This window comes from Hyperolius riggenbachi, chromosome 11 (genome assembly GCF_040937935.1).
Source record: "Hyperolius riggenbachi isolate aHypRig1 chromosome 11, aHypRig1.pri, whole genome shotgun sequence".
NCBI classification, from domain to species: domain Eukaryota; kingdom Metazoa; phylum Chordata; class Amphibia; order Anura; family Hyperoliidae; genus Hyperolius; species Hyperolius riggenbachi.
This window is the reverse complement of record NC_090656.1, coordinates 9,610,088-9,633,001: the sequence shown is the minus strand read 5'-3', so window position 1 is coordinate 9,633,001 and position 22,914 is coordinate 9,610,088. Positions and strand designations below refer to the sequence as shown.

Below are 22,914 nucleotides of genomic sequence, written 5' to 3'. Positions count from 1 at the left end.
GGAACTGCTGCCAGATTAACTATTTTTGGGGAACTGCTGCTGCCAGATTAAGTGTATTTTGGGAAACAGCTGCCAGATTATGTGTATTTTTGGTAAACCGCTGCCAGATTGTGTATAATGGGGCAAGCGCTGCTTCCAGATTCTGTGTATTTTGGGGGAACCACTGATGCTACATGAATTTTTGGTGATCCGCTGCCAGATTATGCATATTTTGGGGAGCCGCTGCCAAATTATGTGTATTTGGGGGAACCGCTGCTGCCAGATGACGTCTATTTTGGGGGAACGACTGCCATATTATCTGTATTTTGGAGGAACCTCTGCCCAAATTGCATGGATTTTTGGTGAAATGCTGTCAGATTACATCTATTTTGGGGGGAAACACTATGGCAGAGTTCAAACGTCCCCTGGCAGACCTTTTACACCACTGCTAAGGTCATGTATATTTTGCCCCACCCATGACCACGCTCACATTCTGTTGCATGACCACACCCATTTTTTCATCGCGGCGCAGGGGTTTTTATCAGTATAAAATATCACAATATAAAATATTTACTGTTGTCAGTAAATGATTATATCTTAGTCTGTAAAAATATAACATGAAAGGTGGGAAACACTGGTATGGGGGCCCCATAATCTCCTATTGCCCGGGGGCCACATGAGTTGTCAGTCCACCCCTGGGCCAAGTCTAGGAGAAGTCATGGAGAAGCATGTGATCAGTCTGGTCAGGTGATAGATATGCAAGTCTCTGATTCGTGATGGCCGTGTCTAGGAGAAGAATGATCAATTTGGTCAAGTGATAGATAGGCAAGTCTCTGATTAGTGATTTCCATGTCTAGTAGAACACCTGGAGGAGCATGGGATCAGTCTGGTCAGGTGATAGATATGTAAGTCTCTGATTTACTAGTAAAGATCATGTGAGATCATGTGCTAAAGCAGGATGATTACAGCAAATCAGAGCTTTGCAAATCTATCAGCTGATCAAACAAATCACATGCTTCTCCATGAGTTCTCCTTGACATGACCATCACTACTGTTGCATGCGGTCTAATAATAATAATAATAATAATAAATAATAATAATACATGCATTCAGTATTTCAGGCTTTTTTTTTCAAATTCATGAAGATTTTCACACATGCTGTTATAGTTCTGTAAATTACCAAAAAACATCGCTTTAAAGGGAATCTGAAGGCAAGAAAAACAAAAACCAGATACTTACCCAAGGAGAGGGAAGGCTCTGGGTCCTATAGAACGTTCCCATTCCTCTCACAGTCCCTGCGTTCCAGCGCTGGATCCCTGGTTCAAATCTCCCACCACGGGAGGTTTTGGAAGTCTTCGGGAACCTGAGTGTTGGCAGCTCCGTACTGCGCTAGCGCATGAGGCAACGTGCTCGTGCATGCGCAGTATGGAGCAGCCATTTATTTCCTTTTAACCATTACTAGTCGACCATCCGATTCAAGAATTATCAAATCTGATGATAATCTGTACGGCCACAAACAGGCCCGATCGACAATCGAAATCAGTTGAATGTAACAAACAGGCTGGGGAATTTTGGACCAATGTGGTAGATCGGGGGCATGGCAATAACAACCAGGCATGGGCTCACGAGACCAGAAGGACTAATTCGGTATTCAAATGAAGTCTACGGGGGGGGTTAACTTACCCAGAAGTCTTTGCTCCCGTCTGCATTTCATTACGCACCATTGGCATAATGAAAGACGCGCTCCACCACTCACTACCCCGCTTCCTCTTTCAAGCCTGAAGGAGGAAGCACGGTAGTGAGTCCTGGAACGCGACTTTAATTACGCCAACGACACGTAATGAACCGAAGTCTTCTGGGTTGAGCGGTCACAGCTTAAATCATTAGAACTTCATCTGAATACCGAATTAGAGTCCTTTTGGACTCGTGTGCCCATGGCTAATAATGACAATCGACAACCCCCCCCCCCCCCCCCCCCCCCCACACGTCATGTGATACAGGCACTACGTCATTGGGGTGACAGCAGAAGATGCCGATAGTCATGCCAGTGGGACAGGTGAGCATTACTGAACGGCAGGCGGGACATTTTACATTTGGGAGGCATCACAAAACCAGAAATTCCCGAGAGATTTCATGCTGAAATGGATAGGTAATCAGCCTGCAGTGTATTGGCAGCTGACAGATCTCTCTGATCAGATTTAATCAGAGAGATATTTGTCACTTGGTCGATCTGCGATGTATGGGCACCTTTAGAGGCAGAGGATCAGCAGGATTGCCAGGCTACAGGTATTGTTTAAAATTAAATAAATTGGTCAGCCTCCATATCCATCACTTCAGGCTCCCTTTAAAACGATACCAGAGTCGGAATCAATATGAGAAATGGGGGGAGCAGGCATGTATGGTGAGCCCTTTGGCACACCTGCGCTGGCCCGGCTGACCGCGTCCTGCAGCACGCAACCATGCCCGGGAGTGCTCTACGCATGACATGCACAGAACGTTCCCGGCCACACTAAGGACGCGCGCAGCTGGGCCAGCGCAGGCGCATTGATGCCTGACCCAGGCTACCACAAGAGGGTGCGCCGCCAGAGGGCATATAGAGGCAGCAGAGGAGCAGAATGGAGAAGGAAGGAGTGGTGAACATCAGGACAGCTCACCATACATGCTTGCTCCCCCCATTTCTCATATTGATTTCGGCTCTGGTTTCCTTTAAAAAGACCCTGAGCAGATTTTCAAAAGGAAAATTGACACTTACCTAGGGATACCACCAGTCTCTCCCCCCCCCCATAGCGAGACCAGTCCCACAGCGTCCTCCGAGTCACCTCCGTGGTCCAGCTAGCGGCCCCATTAGTGCAGCGACTTTGGTCGAAGTTATTGACAACTGCGCGCACCTAGCTTGATCAAGCATGCGTTGCCGTAAGCCTCCTGCACAGTTCAGTCTTTCAAAAACTGCACTTGCGCAGGAGGCTTAAAGGGAAGGTTCAGGGAGGGTGGGTAAAAAATAAAAATCAAATTCCACTTACCTGGGGCTTCCTCCAGCCCGTGGCAGGCAGGAGGTGCCCTCGCCGCCGCTCCGCAGGCTCCCGGTGGTCTTCGGTGGCCGACCTGACCTGGCCAGGCCGGCTGCCAGGTCAGGCTCTTCTGCGCTCAAAGGCCCGGAACTTCTGCGTCCCACGCCGGCGCTCTGACGTCATCGGACGTCCTCCGGGCTCTACTGCGCATGCGCAGAACTACTGCGCATGCGCAGTAGAGCACGGAGGACGACCGATGACGTCAGAGCGCCGGCGTGGGACGCAGAAGTTCCGGGCCTTGGAGCGCAGAAGAGCCCGACCTGGCAGCCGGCCTGGCCAGGTCGGGCGCGCCACCGGAGACCACCGGGAGCCTGCGGAGCGGCGGCGAGGGCACCTCCTGCCTGCCACGGGCTGGAGGAAGCCCCAGGTAAGTGGAAATTGATTTTTATTTTTTACCCACCCTCCCTGAACCTTCCCTTTAAGGCAACGCACGCATGATAGAGACGGGTGAGCAGATGGGCCGCGCATGACTTTAGCCGAAGTCGTCCGGCTAACCGGGCCGCCAGCAGGACCACGGAGGGGACCCGGAGGACGTTGAGGAACTTCGCGGGCTGCAGGGAAAGGAGCAAGCAGGTAAGAGCCGATTTTCATTTTAAAGCTCTGCTCTGGGTCCCTTTAACACTTTGTTTAACAACCTTTAGAGACAATCATTGCAGGTCATCCTATGGCAGGGGGTGGAGTTCCTGACCAGCAGGAAGTCACAAACGGCCAGACCTGACACAGGTGTCATTAGGGGAAGACTTTGGGGTTACGTGGTACTCACCAGCGCAGAGTTGGAGGACTCATCTCCGGCACACACCAGGATGCTGCCATCCTTCTCAGGGCTTTGGAATATGGCGTTCTTGGTCAGCAGTTTGCTGGCTGGCCCGGCGTTGAAGGTTTGTACCGGGCAGCATGAACAGCTGTACTCATCTGCGGAGTCTGCAAGGCGGTTGCTGCTGAGTTCCATCATCACACAGCGCACGTAGTTGAAGGTTTTACCTGCCGTTAGAGTGGTCACAGGTTAATCACTTCCCTACCACAGGTTATTTCCCAGTTAAAATCAGTGCAATATTCACATTACCCTTCTCCCATTTATTCGCCAAGAACTTAATCGCTACTCAAAGCGGAATGAAACCCACCATTTCTTCTTTACTCTAAAAAAATTATTGACACCATATTATATACAACCAGAATTTTTTTTTTTACTAGAACGGCATTCAAAGGTTTAGACACAGGACTTCAAAGTTCAGTGCAGAGAAATCTGGACGCATCCGAAAGTGGAGATATTAGCTTGTGTTAACTTAATTGTATCAAGAGAGGAATGTGACATTCTCTGACTGTGCAGAAGCTCCTGGACACAGAAACTCAAAGCATTTCTGCCTTCAATACATAATGAATAAACCCAGTTATGAATAAAATGCAAAGTCAGCTCTCAAAGCAAAAAAAACTGTACTTTTGGGAACTTGTAATTTCTAAATGAATACTACTACTACTTATGCGCAAATGCAAATAGGATAACCGTATGGCATATAAAAAGTAGGAAAACATGTTTTTATTGAATATTAGGTCATGGTTTTATACCACTTTAATACACCTAAATTATCTACTTTTTTTTCTGGACAAACGGCTTTTTTTGGGGGAAAAAATGAAAAAAAGTCATTATTTCACAGGTTTCAGCCATTCTAGTTTAAAACCAAATAGTGCAACTGTAAATAAAACCCACACATTTGATTTGCCCATTTGTCCTGGTTATTACAACATTTCAATTGTGTCCCTAGTACAATATATGGTGACAATATTTTATTTGGGAATAAAGGTGAATGCTTTCCATTCTGTGTTTGTTTACACTATATCAATAATTACAAGCCCTTATTTGAACTGTATTTATATAATATACCTTCATGACATACATATTAAAAAAGCTAAGTCCCTTAGGTAATTATGTTTTTTTTCTTTTTTAAATGCGGTCACTTTTTTTTTTTAACAAAGGTTTTATTTTGGTAAATATGGGGGAGGGGTAGAAGGGGTTAATAACTATAGGTTTACTTTAAGTATTTTTACTTTAATTTTACTTTTTGTCCACTAGATGTCCCCACACTTTATCCTGTGTACTTACTACACGGGAAGTGAGTGTGCATGTTTACTTTCATTTTTTATGAATTATCAGTGGCTTTCCACTGAAGGTGATTATAGGGTCTTTGATTGGCTTTGGGAACACATGCTCCCATTCACCGATCAGCTCTCGGCGGTGTGGGGGTCACGTTACTATGCAACCACGTGAGGCGCGTGTATGGATGGTGGAGGGAGCCCAGAGGGAGTGGAGGCTGCAGAGGTGTAATGTGAAGTGCATTGGAAACTAGAGGGGCACATAAAACATTAGGGGGACAGCAATGGGGGTTTCATCATGGTCGTTGCTCCTCCCGATATTGCTAACCGTTACTGCTGCGCACCCCATCAAATCGTTTTAAATAGAGATTATGATCTTACAAGTATATTAGCATAATTTGTTTTTAGGCTCTTTATTATAGGTTTCCTTGGTGATGTGAGTACAACTGATGGGTTAATATTTTGGATAATTTCTGTGCTTTTGACAGGTAATGTGGCCAATTTTGCGGTTTTGACATTTTTAGGGCATGTTCCCCTTTAATACCTTTTGGAACAGATCGGTCGGCTGCTGTTTATAATGGATTCCGCTGTCATTTTGGCTGAATCCATTGAATGCGACGTTTTCGGCGCACTTTTTGCAGTTCTTGTGCGGACATTGTAGCCGTTCCATTGATTGGCTGGTTTTTGCACTATGGATGCGACATTTTCAGCGCACCTTCTTGTAGTCTTAACGCGGACGCTGCAGCCTCTTTGCTGATTGGCTGTTTTTTCTAGCCTATGGATGCCACGTTTTCAGCGCACCCCTTTGCAGTTCTAGCACGGACGCTGTAGCCGCCCTGTTGATAGGTGGGCAGATGTCATGTGATGATATCGACGCTTCCTGATGTGGTCTTGGAGCGGATGTTGTAGCCGCTTAGCCGATTGGCTGTCACAGGCGCAGTCTTTGCACGGACGCTGTAGCTGGTAACTGGATTGGCTGTTGAGCACATGCCGACTTTACTTGGGATTGGCCGACTGGTGCTCTATTGGGTTTTTAACACAATGAATGAAGCAAAGCCACATTTTTAATTTAGGCATATGCTCCTGAGTGTTTTTGCCCTTATATACCCGCTTATAAAGCCACATACCAGCAATCCAGCTGCTGCGTGTTTGAATATAAAATGTATCTTTGTGTATATTTCAGCGCAGTATATGCATGTTGGGTCTATCTCCACTTTCATTGGTGCATTCGGACTGTGAATATTCATGTATGCAAATTTTGTAGTCTTCCATCAAGTCCTCCACAGGAGTATATACAGGATCTTCTCAAAAAATTAGCATATTGTGATAAAGTTCATTATTTTCTGTAATGTGCTGATAAACATTAGACTTTCATATATTTTAGATTCATTACACACAACTGAAGTAGTTCAAGCCTTTTATTGTTTTAATATTGATGATTTTGGCACACAGCTCATGAAAACCCAAAATTCCTATCTCAAAAAATTAGCATATTTCATCCGACCAATAAAAGAAAAGTGTTTTTAAAACAAAAAAAGTCAACCTTCAAATAATTATGTTCAGTTATGCACTCAATACTTGGCCGGGAATACTTTTGCAGAAATGACTGCTTCAATGCGGCGTGGCATGGAGGCAATCAGCCTGTGGCACTGGTCAGGTGTTATGGAGGCCCAGGATGCTTCGATAGCGGCCTTAAGCTCATCCAGAGTGTTGGGTCTTGCGTCTCTCAACTTTCTCTTCACAATATCCCACAGATTCTCTATGGGGTTCAGGTCAGGAGAGTTGGCAGGCCAATTGAGCACAGTAATACCATGGTCAGTAAACCATTTACCAGTGGTTTTGGCACTGTGAGCAGGTGCCAGGTCGTGCTGAAAAATGAAATCTTCATCTCCATAAAGCTTTTCAGCAAATGGAAGCATGAACCCACTTTTAAACCAGAAACAGCGGCAGAGGCGCCTGACCTGGGCTACAGAGAAGCAGCATTGGACTGTTGCTCAGTGGTCCAAAGTATTTCTTTCGGATGAAAGCAAATTTTACATGTTATTCGGAAATCAAGGTGCCAGAGTCTGGAGGAAGACTGGGGAGAGGGAAATGTCAAAATGCCTGAAGTCCAGTGTCAAGTATCCACAGTCAGTGATGGTCTGGGGTGCCATGTCAGCTGCTGGTGTTGGTCCACTGTGTTTTATCAAGGGCAGGGTCAATGCAACTAGCCATCAGGAGATTTTGGAGCACTTCATGCTTCCATCTGCTGAAAAGCTTTATGGAGATGAAGATTTAATTTTTCAGCACGACCTGGCACCTGCTCACAGTGCCAAACCACTGGTAAATGGTTTACTAGCCATGGTATTACTGTGCTCAATTGGCCTGCCAACTCTCCTGACCTGAACCCCATAGAGAATCTGTGGGACATTGTGAAGAGAAAGTTGAGAGACGCAAGACCCAACACTCTGGATGAGCTTAAGGCCGCTATCGAAGCATCCTGGGCCTCCATAACACCTGAGCAGTGCCACAGGCTGATTGCCTCCATGCCACGCCGCACTGAAGCAGTCATTTCTGCAAAAGGTTTCCCGACCAAGTATTGAGTGCATAACTGAACATAATTATTTGAAGGTTGACTTTTTTTGTTTTAAAAACACTTCTTTTATTGGTCGGATGAAATATGCTAATTTTTTGAGATAGGAATTTTGGATTTTCATGAGCTGTATGCCAAAATCATCAATATTAAAACAATAAAAGGCTTGAACTACTTCAGTTGTGTGTATTCGAATGTAAAATATATGAAAGTCTAATGTTTATCAGTACATTACAGAAAATAATGAACTTTATCACAATATGCTAATTTTTTGAGAAGATCCTGTATATATATATATATATATGTATGGAGAGTTTTGGGATTGTGAATTGCAGTGCATCTTTGATGCCATCGAAGGAAGGAACTATGTTCTGAAATGCCGTGCGTCATGGTGACCCGGCACACTGATTTTTTTATGCCTTTTTTACGGAGCTATACATAAGAGAAGATTTTTAGACGGTGCGGATCCTGACAACTTATTTACACCCCATCGAACAAGTCAGCCCTACATCTTGCAGCATGTCCGACCGATTTATGCAACCATTTTTGGCCATAAATTAGTCACGTTATCGGGTGGGCATCCACTTGGCGGCACAGATTTTCATCTGATTACGATTATAAAAATCTACATCGGATTGGCCGATAGGTCGCCAAGTCGTCTGATGCATAGTACACACCATGCAATTTCTCACCAGATAGATGGTCCAACAGATCATTTCCAGCTGGCCCAACCTGATTTCAGATTGTTTTTCTGAACACTTCCATACAAAATTGATCAGAAAAAGGATCGTACATCAGATCGACCTGTCCAAAATTATCTACTGGACCATCTATCTGGTGAGAAATTGCATGGTGTGTGCCAGGCATAATGTATGGCCATCTTTAAAGTGGACCTGAACACAGAGAAATGCACCCTGTATGTATGTAGAGAGTTTAGCCTGCGTAATTCCCCCTCACTAGTATGTAATCACAAGTTGTAATCTGATCTCTCCCGTGTCACCTGACTGCCACAGCAGAGATGGCAGATACGCCCATTTGAAAGCACAGGATGTTAATATGTCTGCTTCCATAAATCAGGAAGTAGAAACTGTGAGAGAGAGAGAGAGAGAGAGAGAGAGAGACAGAGAGAGAGACATTTCCACTAGCCACCGCACACGGCTGGGAGATGCGTGGTGGCACTTCCGGGCCTGCTGGAACGCAGGCGAATCCCAGAAGCCGTGCCATGGGATTTGCAGCCTCCCGCGCGAAAACTGTGGGCAGTGTCGGCTGAATCGCGATTTGCCTGCGGGGAAACTCTGCGGATTCGGAGCGAGAACTGCTCCAGTGGAAACGGGCCCAATCTACACGATACGATTCTTTGTACGATTCTATTTACGATTAAATCCAATATGTTCGCTCGGGATTCGATTCAGTTCGATTTGCCATTGTTTTGCAATGGCAAATCGAATTGAATCCCGATCAGACATGTCGGATTTAATTGGATCGTAAATAGAATCGTAATCGAATCATACAAAGAATCGTATCGTGTAGATTGGGCTTAAAGTTACTAAGCTGTTGTGTACCTTTTAGAGCAGAGAGGAAGTTCTGAGTTCAGGTCCGCTTTTATATCGGAGTATTCCTCAGAGCAGGGCAGTGGGAATGTGTGTCTTGCTTGACAAGAGGGCTCTGTACAATACATTATCTCACAATCAGCAGGTAAACACACAGGCACAGCACACTAGCAGCTGGGAGAGGAGAGAACAGGAGCACCCAATCACCTCCCTGTGTGCTGTGCCTGTGTTTGCTGATCAGGAGATAACATACACAGCTGCCTGTTTTCCAGCCATCCTCTGTAGCTTGTCCATAAGTCAGCAAGACAGAAATTCTGCCGTCAGTCCCTGCGACTCTGCTCAGCCTGAAAATGGGACAAATCTATTTAAAGCGGACCTGAACTCAGAACTTCCTCTGTGCTCTAAAAGATTAACAGCACGATAACCTTTACAGAAAGACATTTCTTTGATACAATCGATACAATTCCTGCAATAAAATTGCAGTTAGTCTACTTCCCACTTTCATGGAAAGCAGCCCATACACTCAGCCGATTTTCTGGCCGACCGATCGATCCCGATCGATCGATCAATCGATTGCAAATCGGTTGGCCAATCGACCGATCGACGGCCGATTTCGATCGATTTCGATGGATTTCCATCGAACTTGCAGGGTGGAAAATTTAGGTCGATCTGATGAGATTGCTTATCAGTTTGCATTGGCCTTAATGGAAATCTGATGGCAAAAAAATGCCATCAGATCGAATTTCAATAGATTTCAAACTGAAATCTATTGGAATTCTATCCTGGTAAAAAATGTTCTAAAAACGCATCAGATAGATCATCAGATGCATTTCTTATCTATCTGCTGCCAATCTGACGAGTGTATGGGCACCTGAAGCAGACATTAACATCCTTTGTTTTCAAATGAGCTCATCTGCTGTGGCAGTCAGGTGACATGGGAGAGATCAAATTACAACTTGTAATTAGTCACAGATGAAGGGGAATTAGACAAGCTTTTCTCTCTAAATACATACAGGGTGTATTTCTCTATGCTTCCCTTCTGTGCTATACAAGAGTTCAGGTCCACTTTAAGGATCTGTTCCCATTTCAGCGGAGAATGGTCATTTTTTTTAGCAGTCTTTCACGCTTGTCAGCCCGCAATGGATCTTTCGGATCTGTTGTGGTAAGACGGCCGTACTTCTGTGCAGTCCACGATAACCCCGGCAGAGCAGATGCGTTTCCCATATAGCCTATTGGGGTAATCCATCTGCCCCGGGATACAGCCGGACCACAGTGGGCCATCAGAGCGGACACTGCACTGTCCTCTCCCGCTGGCCGCATGTGATCTGCAAAGCAGATGGGAACCAAGTCCAAACCTGGAGCCGATCAGAAAAATCAAATCGGTTATATATCAAACAAATCTAAAAATCGACAGTAAAAAAGGTGAAGTTCCGCTCAATGGTCCAAAAAAATATGAAAAATCTTTATTGAAACAGGTTACATAGCTTGAAGATTCGCTAACATGTTTCGGACACACACTGGTCCTTAATCATAGCCTCGGCAGTGTTTTAATAAAGATTTTTCATATTTTTTGGACCATTAAGCGGAACTTCACCTTTTTTACTGTCGATGGTTTAGGAATGAGTTACCTGGTTCCAGCTCTGTTCCTAGAAACCAAGGTTGAGCGGACATCACACAGATTTTTCAAATCTAAAAATCGGACCAAGGTACCATACACAATTTTTTCTTAATCCGAGATAAACTTTTACTCGTTGCATAATTGTGTTCCTTTCATATAGTTTATAGGGCATTCCTCAAGTCAAATACTTTGTTTTAATACTCTAATTCCCTATAAACTAAACAAGCCTCGCCCACAGCTACTCCAGAGTGCCTTGGCATTTTCAGACAGTACCAAGGGCTTATGGGGGCTCAGTCTGTGTAGGGGGAGGGGGGGGGGGTTACTAGCCAGAGATTTCAGAGGCAAAGGGGAGGAGGAGGGGGGATTAGGTTTTTGCAGGCTGAGTGCTGGAGATGCAGATCAGCTCAAACAACATGGCCACTGTCATTGTATCACAGGAAGAAATAATCATTCTATTGAAGCTGTTTGCAGCTAGATTTGCTGTGTAAACTATCTTAACTTTAGATAAGATATATAGACAAGTTACTTGTTATAGTTAGTTTTTCATCTCGGATCCGCTTTAAAGTCCGGGAAAAATGATAAAATAAATGGGTTCGGTATGTGCGCTCCACTGTTGCTGCTCTCCATATATAATTACACCATCTCTCTTTTACACCTCTCCCATTGACTATTCACTAGGTTCTGTTTCTTTAGCTATAAAGTTACATATACATAATTGTATTCAATTTATGCAAACAAAAAAAATAAACAGTGCAAAATGAGGGCAGTGCAGGGCACATACGGTATCTCAGGGTTGCACGCGGTCGTGCGCCGAGGGATTGTGTGCAGACCGGGCTAGCGCCTGAGCAGTGGAGCCCGACTCCGGAAGAGGCTGCTGGGGGGCTTTAGGTAACAAAGGAGGGGGACACAGGAGAACAGGGGGATCGGTGGCAATCAGGGCAGCTCCCCCCGTTTCTCCAAAGATTTTGGTATCCTTTAATGTTGGAGGTTTAAAGGTGCGCAAGTTTGTTTTTTTTTCCAATTTTGAATGCAATTTATATGCTGTGTCTGATGCAATTTGTATGTGGTGTTCATTTAAAGTATTTACACTATTTTTAGCTCTAAATGGGCGTGTACTCATTTCTGCCTTTTTGTCCTTTCCTCTGTATTCAATTTATATAAAAGCAATTCATTTTCCCAGCAGATCTCTATAGCCAAAAAAAAAAGGAAAATCAATATTTTTTTCTTGATCAAAAACTTCTTTTCACTTCTTCTAAAATTTGATATTATTGAAAAAAAATGTAAAATCAATCTTTTTGATTTTGTTGCGTAAGGGCTCCTTAACCACTTCAGCCTTCAGTCGTGTTTTGCTTTATGAATCCGAGCAATTTTCACCTCCCATTCATTTGCCTAAAAATGTATCACTACTTATTACAATGAACTGATCTATATCTTATTTTTTCCGCCACCAATTAGGCTTTCTTTGGGTGGTACATTTTGCTAAGAGCTACTTTACTGTAAATGCATTTTAACAGGAAGAATAAAAACCGGGGAAAAAAAAAAAATCATTTCTCAGTTTTCGGTCATTATAGTTTTAAAATACATGCCCCCATAATTAAAACCCACGTATTGTATTTGTCTAATAGTCCCGGGTATTACACCGTTTAAATTAAGTCCCTATCACAATGTATGGTGACAATATTTTATTTGGAAATAAAAGTGCATTTTTTTCCGTTTTGCATCCATCACTATTTAAAAGCTTACAATAAATACCGTATATAACTCGCATACAAGCCGAATTTTTGACCCCCAAAAAGTGGGTCAAAAGTTGGGGGGGGTCGGCTTGTATGCGAGTCTTCCCCGGTGGTCTAGTGGTGGGTGGTCCGCGCCCCGCTCCCCCCCCCCTCCCCGCGCGGCCACCGCTGCTATTACCTGCTTAGGCAGCGGCCGCTTCCTAATCCGCGTTCCCCTCTGAAGTTTCAGCGTGTATCACAGCAGCGCGCCCGGCACTGCTGCTGTGACGATGCAGGGGGCAGGAAAAAACAGTTCCCCTGGTAACGGCGATACAGATCGCCGCTATAGGGAGCCACGCTCTTTCCTGCACTATGCATCGTCACAGCAGCAGCGCCGGGCGCGCTGCTGTGATACACGCTGAAAGTTCAGAAGGGGAACGCGGATTAGGAAGCGGCCGCTGCCTAAGCAGGTAATAGCAGCAGCGGCCGCGGGGGGAGCACTACCTACCTATACTGGGCACTATACTGGCTAAACTGGGCACTACACTGGCTAAACTGGGCACTACACTGGCTAAACTGGGCACTATACTAGCCATACTGGGGCACTATACTAGCTAAACTGGGCACTATACTAGCTAAACTGGGCACTATACTAGCTAAACTGGGCACTATACTAGCTATACTGAGGCACTACCTACCCATACTGGGCGCTATACTAGCTAAACTGGGCACTATACTAGCTATACTGAGGCACTACCTACCCATACTGGGCGCTATACTAGCTAAACTAGGTACTTTACTAGCCATACTGGGGCACTTTACTAGCCATACTGGGGCACTATACTAGCTAAACTGGGCACTACCTACCCATACTGGGCGCTATATTGGGCACTATACTGGCTATACTGGGCACTAAACTGGCTATACTGGACACTACCTACCTATACTGGGCACTATACTAGCTATACTGGGACACACTGGGGGGCTGCACCAATCCAGCATTTCCTACCCCTGGCTTATATGGGGGTCAATTATTTTTCCCTGGTTTTTCAGGGAAAAGTTGGGGGGTCGGCTTATATGCGGGTCGGCTTATATGCGAGTATATACGGTAAAAGAAAAAGAAATATTTCTATCTTCACATGGATATCTAAAAAGTTGAGACCCTTAGGTAAATATTTACTTTTTTTATTATTTATATTTTTTATTAAACATTTTATTTGGGTATTTTTGGGAGGGTGGGATGTAAATAGTATTTTTTTTATGTACGTGTTTATTTTTTTAAATGTAGATGTAGTTTTACTATTTGGCCACAAGATGGCAACCATGAGCTTATTTACATTACATCACTCTAAGCATAACATGTAAGCTTAGAGGGAGGTGTGGGGGGACGTAAGAGGCAGAAAGAGCGAGGGTTCAGAGAGAAGCTGTCACTTTTTCTGCCTGGGAAAGGGATCAATGATTGGGCGCCATGTCCCGATTCCTTGATTCCCTGGCTAACGAACCGCGGCCCGGGAGCACGCATGCGGCCTTTTGGACGTATATTATACATCCAAAAGGCCAAAGTGTAACTGTCAGCATAAAATAAAAAAATCAATTCTTTATTTTTATCTGGTAAACAAGTAATAAGGATGCTAGCCAAAAGTTGAAGAGAAGTCGAGAGCCCAATATGGTGTAGTATGTCAAAATTGATTAGATAAATGAAACAGTGAGATGGTAATACTCACAAAACACGGGTTACCAAACTAGGTAACCACTCATTAGGCAGGTGAGGAGATTAGACCTGTCCTCACGCAGGATTAGGAAGTCACTCTCTGTAGATAGGAAGAAAGGGGGTAGATCACCCCTCCACCTGGGGTGGACTCAAATATATTGGTAGGTGAACAGAGGCGCCAGAAGGATAAAAGTACATAACATTTTTAAAAAATTGCTGGGAGGAAGTGGTGGACTCGCCTCCGTTAAAGCAGACACCAAGGACTGTAAATATATAGATATACACATTTATTGAAAATACCCCAAAGATGTAACGCGTTTCGCGAGCACAGCCCACTTCTTCAGGCAATAAGCAGGGGATAAACAGCAGCAATTCAGTTATAGCAAGCAGAGCGCCTCTGTTTGCAGTAACTGAATTGCTGTTGTTTATCCCCTGCTTATTGCCTGAAGAAGTGGGCTGTGCCCGCAAAACGCGTTGCATCTTTGGGGTATTTTCAATAAATGTGTACATCTATATATTTACAGTCCTTGGTGTCCGCTTTAACGGAGGCGAGTCCACCACTTCCTCCCAGCAATTTTTTAAAAATGTTATGTACTTTTATCCTTCTGGCGCCTCTGTTCACCTACCAATATAAGGATGCTAACCAGGCAATCCAAAATTTAACCTCCTAAGCGGTAACCCCGTGCTGGACATGGGGTAAGTCGCCACGGAGGATTCCTCAGGCCCTGCTGGGCCGATTTGCATAATTTTTTTTCAAACACGCTTGCTAGCTGTGTGCGCGTTGTGATCGCCGCCGCTACCCACCGCGATAACAGGGCACCCCTGCATACCCCTTGCGCAGCCTGGCCAATCGCCGCCAGGCTGCGCTATGGGGTGAATCGGGATTCCCTGGGACGTCACGACGTTGGAGACGTCACTCCGTTTGTCGCCATGGCGACCTGGGAAGCCCTCAAAGAAATCCCGTTCAGAACGGGATTTCCTTATGGGCAAGCGGCGCCGATCAGAGTACGGGAAGGGGGGGGGGAGGGGGGTACGCCGCAGTGTGGGGGGGGGGGGGGGAATCATGTAGCTAGCGCTAGGTTAGCTACATGCTAAAAAAAGGAAAAAAGTGAGAAAACCTTCCCGCGGCTGCACAGCCGCACAAATCATATCACAATTACTTTTCTTGTTGATGAACGATCCTTCCCCAGTTTACCTGACAATTATTTGTTACACACAAGGGAAGTTGCAGGGCATTCTGAGGTTGTCTTTTTGCTTCTGTAAGCAGCCTGATTGGCTGAAGCCTCTTTCCCTCCTGTTTTCCCCTCTCACACCTCTATTCCTCTCTGATTGGCCAATACTTCTCATGCTCAGTCAATGCACTTTCTACAGTGGAGGGCAGGGCAATGCATACACAACCAGGCAGAGGAGAGTAAGGGAGGAAATGACACCAGGATTGGCTTCAAAATAGCCACAGTTAAAATGTGAAATGCTTAGAAGGATTTTCTCTTTTTTTACTATAGACAAATCACAAAAATCAAAATGTGGACAGTGCAATACATGTTACGTAAGTAGAGCAGCTATTTATCTACTTATGCGCTTTGAGTCCGACAGGAGAAAAGCGCTACAGTGGCTTGCAAAAGTATTCGGCCCCTTTGAAGTTTCCCACATTTTGTCACATTACTGCGACAAACATGAATCAATTTTATTGGAATTCCACATGAAAGACCAACACAAAGTGGTGTACACATGAGAAGTGGAACGAAAATCATACATGATTCCAAACATGTTTTACAAATCAATAACTGCAAAGTGGGGTGTGCATAATTATTCAGCCCCCTGAGTCAATACTTTGTAGAACCACCTTTTGCTGCAATTACAGCTGCCAGTCTTTTAGGGTATGTCTCTACCAGCTTTGCACATCTAGAGACTGAAATCCTTGTCCATTCTTCTTTGCAAAACAACTCCAGCTCAGTCAGATTAGATGGACAGCGTTTGTGAACAGCAGTTTTCAGATCTTGCCACAGATTGTCGATTGGATTTAGATCTGGACTTTGACTGTGCCATTCTAACACAGATATGTTTTGTTTTAAACCAGGGGGGCCGCAGGAGCAGAGGCGTAGCTAGGGTTTTCAGCGCCCGGGGACAAAGACTATTAATGCGCCCCCCAAAGTCAAGGTTGCGCCAAAAAGGGAGTGGTCACATAATAAATGTGGGCGTGGTTATGGGTGGAGCCAAATGTATATGGAGGTTAGCAGGCTCACGCTCACCCACCCTCCCTCAGTATGTACCTTCCAGCATGTTCCAAGACAAATTCAGCAATCATGAGCCCCCCCCATCAAGACAAATTCAGCAATCATGAGACCCCCAACATAACCAACTCAGCAATCATGAGGCCCCCAACAAGACAAATTTAGCAATCATGAGGCCCCCAACAAGACAAATTCAGCAATCATGAGGCCCCCAACAAGACAAATTCAGCGATCTTGAGGCCCCCAACAAGACAAATTCAGTAACCATGAGGCCCCCAACAAGACAAATTCAGCAGTCATGAGTCACATAAATAGACAGCATTTCACATAAATAGGTAGAATGCCCCCTTAATATGGTAGACACCTCTCACCTGGCAGCAGTTCTCCAAAATACACTCAATCTGACGTGGTTCCCCAAAAATAGGTAGCCCCAGGTCTATAGTTGTCCCCAGAATAGGTGGCCAGCAGTATAGATGTCCCCAGAATAGGTGGCCAGCGGTATAGATGTCCCCAGAATAGGTGGCCAGCGGTATAGATGTCCCCAGAATAGGTGGCCAGCGGTATAGATGTCCCCAGAACAGGTGGCCAGGGGTAGAGATGTCCACAGAACAGGTAGCCAGGGGTATATGTGCCCAGTATATGTAGGCAGGGATATGTGTGCCCAGTATATGTAGCCAGAGGTATATGTGCCCAGTATATGTAGCCAGGGGTATATATGCCCAGTATATGTAGCCAGGAGAATAATATGTGCCCAGTATATATAGTCAGGCGTATATGTGCCCAGTATATGTAGCCAGGGGTATATATGCCCAGTCCATGTAGCCAGGGGTATATATGCCCAGTCCATGTAGCCAGGGGGTATATATGCCCAGAATATGTAGCCAGGGGGTATATATGCCCAGTATATGTAGCCAGGGGGTATATATGCCCAGTATATGTAGCCAGGGGGTATATATGCCCAGTATATGTAGCCAGGGGGTATATATGCCCAGTATATGTAGCCAGGGGGTATATATGCCCAGTATATGTAGCCAGGGGTATATATGCCCAGAGTAGGTAGCCAGGGGTATATATGCCCAGTATATGTAGCCAGGGGGTATATATGCCCAGTCCATGTAGCCAGGGGGTATATATGCCCAGTATATGTAGCCAGGGGTATATATGCCCAGTCCATGAAGCCAGGGGGTATATATGCCCAGTCCATGAAGCCAGGGGGTATATATGCCCAGTCCATGTAGCCAGGGGGTATATATGCCCAGTATATGTAGCCAGGGGGTATATATGCCCAGTATATGTAGCCAGGGGGTATATATGCCCAGTATATGTAGCCAGGGGGTATATATGCCCAGTATATGTAGCCAGGGGGTATATATGCCCAGTAGATGTAGCCAGGGGGTATATATGCCCAGTAGATGTAGCCAGGGGGTATATATGCCCAGTAGATGTAGCCAGGGGGTATATATGCCCAGTAGATGTAGCCAGGGGGTATATATGCCCAGTAGATGTAGCCAGGGGTATATATGCCCAGTAGATGTAGCCAGGGGTATATATGCCCAGTAGATGTAGCCAGGGGGTATATATGCCCAGTATATGTAGCCAGGGGGTATATATGCCCAGTAGATGTAGCCAGGGGTATATATGCCCAGTAGATGTAGCCAGGGGTATATATGCCCAGTAGATGTAGCCAGGGGTATATATGCCCAGTAGATGTAGCCAGGGGTATATATGCCCAGTAGATGTAGCCAGGGGGTATATATGCCCAGTAGATGTAGCCAAGGGGTATATATGCCCAGTAGATGTAGCCAGGGGTATATATGCCCAGTAGATGTAGCCAGGGGTATACATGCCCAGTAGATGTAGCCAGGGGTATACATGCCCAGTAGATGTAGCCAGGGGTATACATGCCCAGTAGATGTAGCCAGGGGTATATATGCCCAGTAGATGTAGCCAGGGGTATATATGCCCAGTAGATGTAGCCAGGGGTATATATGCCCAGTAGATGTAGCCAGGGGTATATGTGCCCAGTAGATGTAGCCAGGGGTATATGTGCCCAGTAGATGTAGCCAGGGGTATATATGCCCAGTAGATGTAGCCAGGGGGTATATATGCCCAGTAGATGTAGCCAGGGGGTATATATGCCCAGTAGATGTAGCCAGGGGTATATATGCCCAGAGTAGGTAGCCAGGTGTCCCCCTCCCTGCCTCCCCAGCAGGAGGGGAGCAGCGCAGAGAAGAGGGAGAGCTGCTCTCTCTCCCTCGCTGTCCCCTCCATTAATGTCCGGGTGCTGGCAGCGGCGGGCGGAACTTACCTCTGTCTCGTCGCAGCGCGGATGGATCTGCCGCTACTCTGGTCTAGTCCAGACCAGAGCAGCGGCTGCGGGATCCGAACTTCCGGCCGGCGCTGGAGCGAGACGAAGGTGAGTCCCGCCCGCTGCGCCAGCACCCGGACAATAACGGAGGGGACAGCGATGGAGGGAGGGAGAGCCCTAAGGTGAGAGAAGGGGGGGAGATGGCCCCCTTCTCCACCGTCCGCATAGCTCTCCCTCTTCTCTGCGCTGCTCCCCTCGGCAGAAAAAAAATAAAATAATCAGCTCAGCTGGGCGCCCTTAGGGACCCGGCGCCCGGGGGCACTTGACCTACCCCGACCCCCCCTAGCTCCGCGCCTGCGCAGGAGGCAAAGTCAGGATGAGGCTGGGCCGCATAAGGGATTTCACAATCAGCAGCTCCCGAAATCCCCCCTCCCCCGTCCCTTGCATTGATTTTTATTTCAAAATCAAATTCACACTGAAGCGAACTATTTTGCCTATTTTACCTTATAGTTCGCTTCAGTGCTCCCATTACAAGTAATCCGCCGTGTCCCTGCCGCAAAACGAGGGCTGCAGAGCCCCCAAATCGCCCAAGGGGCAATCCGCCGGCATTTCCTGGAAGGTGTAGAGCTCTCAGCTTCAGCTCTGCCCCTCGACGCGGGGAGAGGCGGCGATTGACGTCAGGAGGGGCAGAGCTGAAGCTGAAAACTCTGCCCCTTCCAGGAAATGCTGGTGGATTGCCCCTTGGGCGATTTGGGGGCTCTGCAGCCCTCGTTTTGCGGCAGGGACACGGCGGATTACTTGTAATGGGAGCACTGGATTACTTGGGAGCACTGAAGCGAACTATAAGGAAGCTTTTGCCAGCGAGGGCCACAAAATATTGTATCGAGGGACGCAAAGGGCACGTGGGCCGCGAGTTTGAGACCCGTTTTAAACCATTCCATTGTTGCCCTGGCTTTATGTTTAGGGTCGTTGTCCTGCTGGAAGGTGAACCTTCGCCCCAGTCTCAAGTCTTTTGCAGACTCCAAGAGGTTTTCTTCCAAATTGCCCTGTATTTGGCTCCATCCATCTTCCCATCAACTCTGACCAGCTTCCCTGTCCGTGCTGAAGAGACGCACCCCCCGAGCATGATGCTGCCACCACCATATTTGACAGTGGGGATGGTGTGTTCAGAGTGATGTACAGTGTTAGTTTTCCGCCACACATAGCGTTTTGCATTTTGGCCAAAAAGTTCCATTTTGGTCTCATCTGACCAGAGCACCTTCTTCCACATGTTTGCTGTGTCCCCCACATGGCTTGTGGCAAACTGCAAACGGGACTTCTTATGCTTTTCTGTTAACAATGGCTTTCTTCTTGCCACTCTTCCATAAAGGCCAACTTTGTACAGTGCATGACTAATAGTTGTCCTATGGACAGATTCCCCCACCTGAGCTGAAGATATCTGCAGTTCATCCAGAGTCACCATGAGCCTCTTGACTGCATTTCTGATTAGCGCTCTCCTTGTTCGGCCTGTGAGTTTAGGTGGACGGCCTTGTCTTGGTAGGTGTACAGTTGTGCCATACTCCTTCCATTTCTGAATGATCTCTTGAACAGTGCTCCGTGGGATGTTCAAGGCTTTGGAAATCTTTTTGTAGCCTTAGCCTGCTTTACATATCTCAATAACTTTATCCCTGACCTGTCTGGTGTGTTCTTTGGACTTCATGGTGTTGTTGCTCCCAATATTCTCTTAGACAACCTCTGAGGCCCTCACAGAGCAGCTGTATTTGTACTGACATTAGATTACACACAGGTGCACTCTAGTCATTAGCACTCATCAGGCAATGTCTATGGGCAACTGACTGCACTCAAAGCAAAGGGGGCTGAATAATAACGCACACCCCACTTTGCAGTTATTTATTTGTAAAAATGTTTGAAATCATGTATGATTTTCGCTCCACTTCTCACGTGTACACCACTTTGTGTTGGTCTTTCACGTGGAATCCCAATAAAATTGATTCAGGTTTGGGGCAGTAATATGATAAAATGTGGAAAACTTCAAGGGGGGCCGAATAGTTTTGCAAGCCACAGTATATAAATGTTTGGATTATTATTAATATTAGTTTTGTTTTGTTCTGAGATAGTACAGCTGACGGCTCCTTTGTTAAGGGGGAGTGGATAACTTATTACTCTAGAATATTTACAGTGGTAGCATCATCTGTGGCTGTACACCGTTTACCCCCCCCCCCCCCCCCCCCTTGAGCAACTTTATGTACCAATAAGTACACATTTGAACCACTTAAGAGGTTCCTGTAAAATCCATAAATCTCTGTGGGACTTTGAGGTGCATCTCAATAGCCCACAGAAGAGGAAGCCGTTTCTACATAGCATATGCTCCAACCATTAGTCTTCTAGCCTCATGTTTTATTAATTTCTGCCATGGAGGGGGAATTCCCAGGCTTGCATTCCTCTGTAATGAGTAGTCTAGTGGCTAGAATGAAACATGGCAGACTGACAATGCTTTGCTGATCATCGTATCAAACAATGCTGTTACTGGCTTAAAAAAAAACCTGTATGAAGAAAAACGTCACCTGGGGGTTTACCTAGCTCGGGAGGGGGAAGCCTCTGGATCCTAACAAGGCTTCCCCCGTCCTCCGGTGCCCCAGAAATCTCCTGCTGCAGCCCCCGATGTGCGGCAATGTAAATATTTGCCTACAGCTATCCTGCGCAGGCGCACTAGCGGCTCTTCATGCGGGTAAGGCGGAAATAGCCGAACCTGATCAATCCGCTCTACTGCGCAGGCGCAAAACCTTTGCGCCTGCACGATAGAGCAGATACAATGAGGCTCAGTCTTACCCAAACGAAGAACGGCTACTGCGCAGGATCCCGGAGAGGTAAATAAAGCAAGTCGGGGGAGGATTCCGGGACACTTCGGGGGAGCCAGCGCTGGACTGCCTGCAGCTACATACAGGCGAGGGGGAAGCTTCATTGGGAACCTGAGGCTTCCCCCTCCGGAGGTGAGTACCCCCCCAGGGGACTTTTATAGTCTCTTTAAAGAGAACCAGAGATGAAGCACCCTCTTGTATTTTACCTTATAAATCAGTGGGAACATGACAGTAAACACCTAATCTGCCCTTTGTTTCATTGTTCTCTGTGTAATCTGACTGTTATCACGTCTGATAAGAATCCCCGACTGAGAAGTCAGGCTGCTCCGTCTAGCTTTGCTACAGAAAGATTATAGCTAAGTCTGTCTTCTGTGGTGTTATTTGAAGCCCAAGCCTGCCCCCTTGTGGCTTTGCTATAATGACTCAGCAATAATCATTCCCAGCAAAGCCAGATTTAATTGCTCAGTCTGGGATTCTTGTGACTGCTGTTAACAGACACTTTTAGCAGTGAGGAGGAAACAGACAGCATGGTAAGTGTTTTCTCTAATGTTCTTACTGATATACATGGTAAAATACACAAGGGTGCTTCGTCTCTGGTTCCCTTTAATGGCCATACATCTAGCGTTCTGGCAGCCGATCGACCAAGAGAGATCTGTCTGTGATGAGAGCAATCTTTTGGGTGCTATAAACCACAGACCAATTCCCGAACCTTCTTGGGGGGGGGGGGGGGGACACAACAGCAGCTAGGGGCTTCCGTCACATTCGTCGTTATTGCATGCAGTTGGCCCGAGATTTTCCAGCATCACTGATCAAGTCAATACATTCAACAAATTTTCAGCCTGAAATTGGTCAAATTGTTGATCGGGCATGCTCTTGGCAGCACAGAATTTCATCAGATTCGATAATGATCGAATCAGACAGTCGATATTCGATGATAGATCGGATAGTAGGCTGCCAAGTCTACAGATGTATGCCCAGCTTTAGGCTGTATATTCAGGTTATAAATTTCATTGCATATCTAGGGGGGGGGGGGGAGGGGGGGTCTACCGAGATGCACCCCATATGGAAATAACTCTCCTTCCCTGCCAGACATCTCCAGCAATGGTCTGATAGGTCTACAACTGAACAGCTCGAGTTGTGCATTTATACTGGTTATCTCCCTCCTGAGCCTTGCAGTATAGAAACAATCCGTGTTGTTCTCTTTTGAAGAAAACAGTTT

At 46.1% G+C, this 22,914-nt stretch overlaps 1 protein-coding gene across 7 annotated transcripts in view; it reads right to left on the bottom strand.

Moving 5' to 3' along the window:
- Positions 1-22,914, bottom strand: part of RFWD3 (ring finger and WD repeat domain 3) — a 117,902-nt gene that overhangs the window by 3,875 nt on the left and 91,113 nt on the right. For all 7 annotated transcript variants that reach the window (XM_068261725.1, XM_068261720.1, XM_068261723.1 and 4 more), the window contains exon 13: positions 3,811-4,028. In XM_068261725.1, the coding sequence (XP_068117826.1) occupies positions 3,811-4,028 (218 nt within the window). The remainder of the gene's footprint in view (positions 1-3,810; positions 4,029-22,914) is intronic.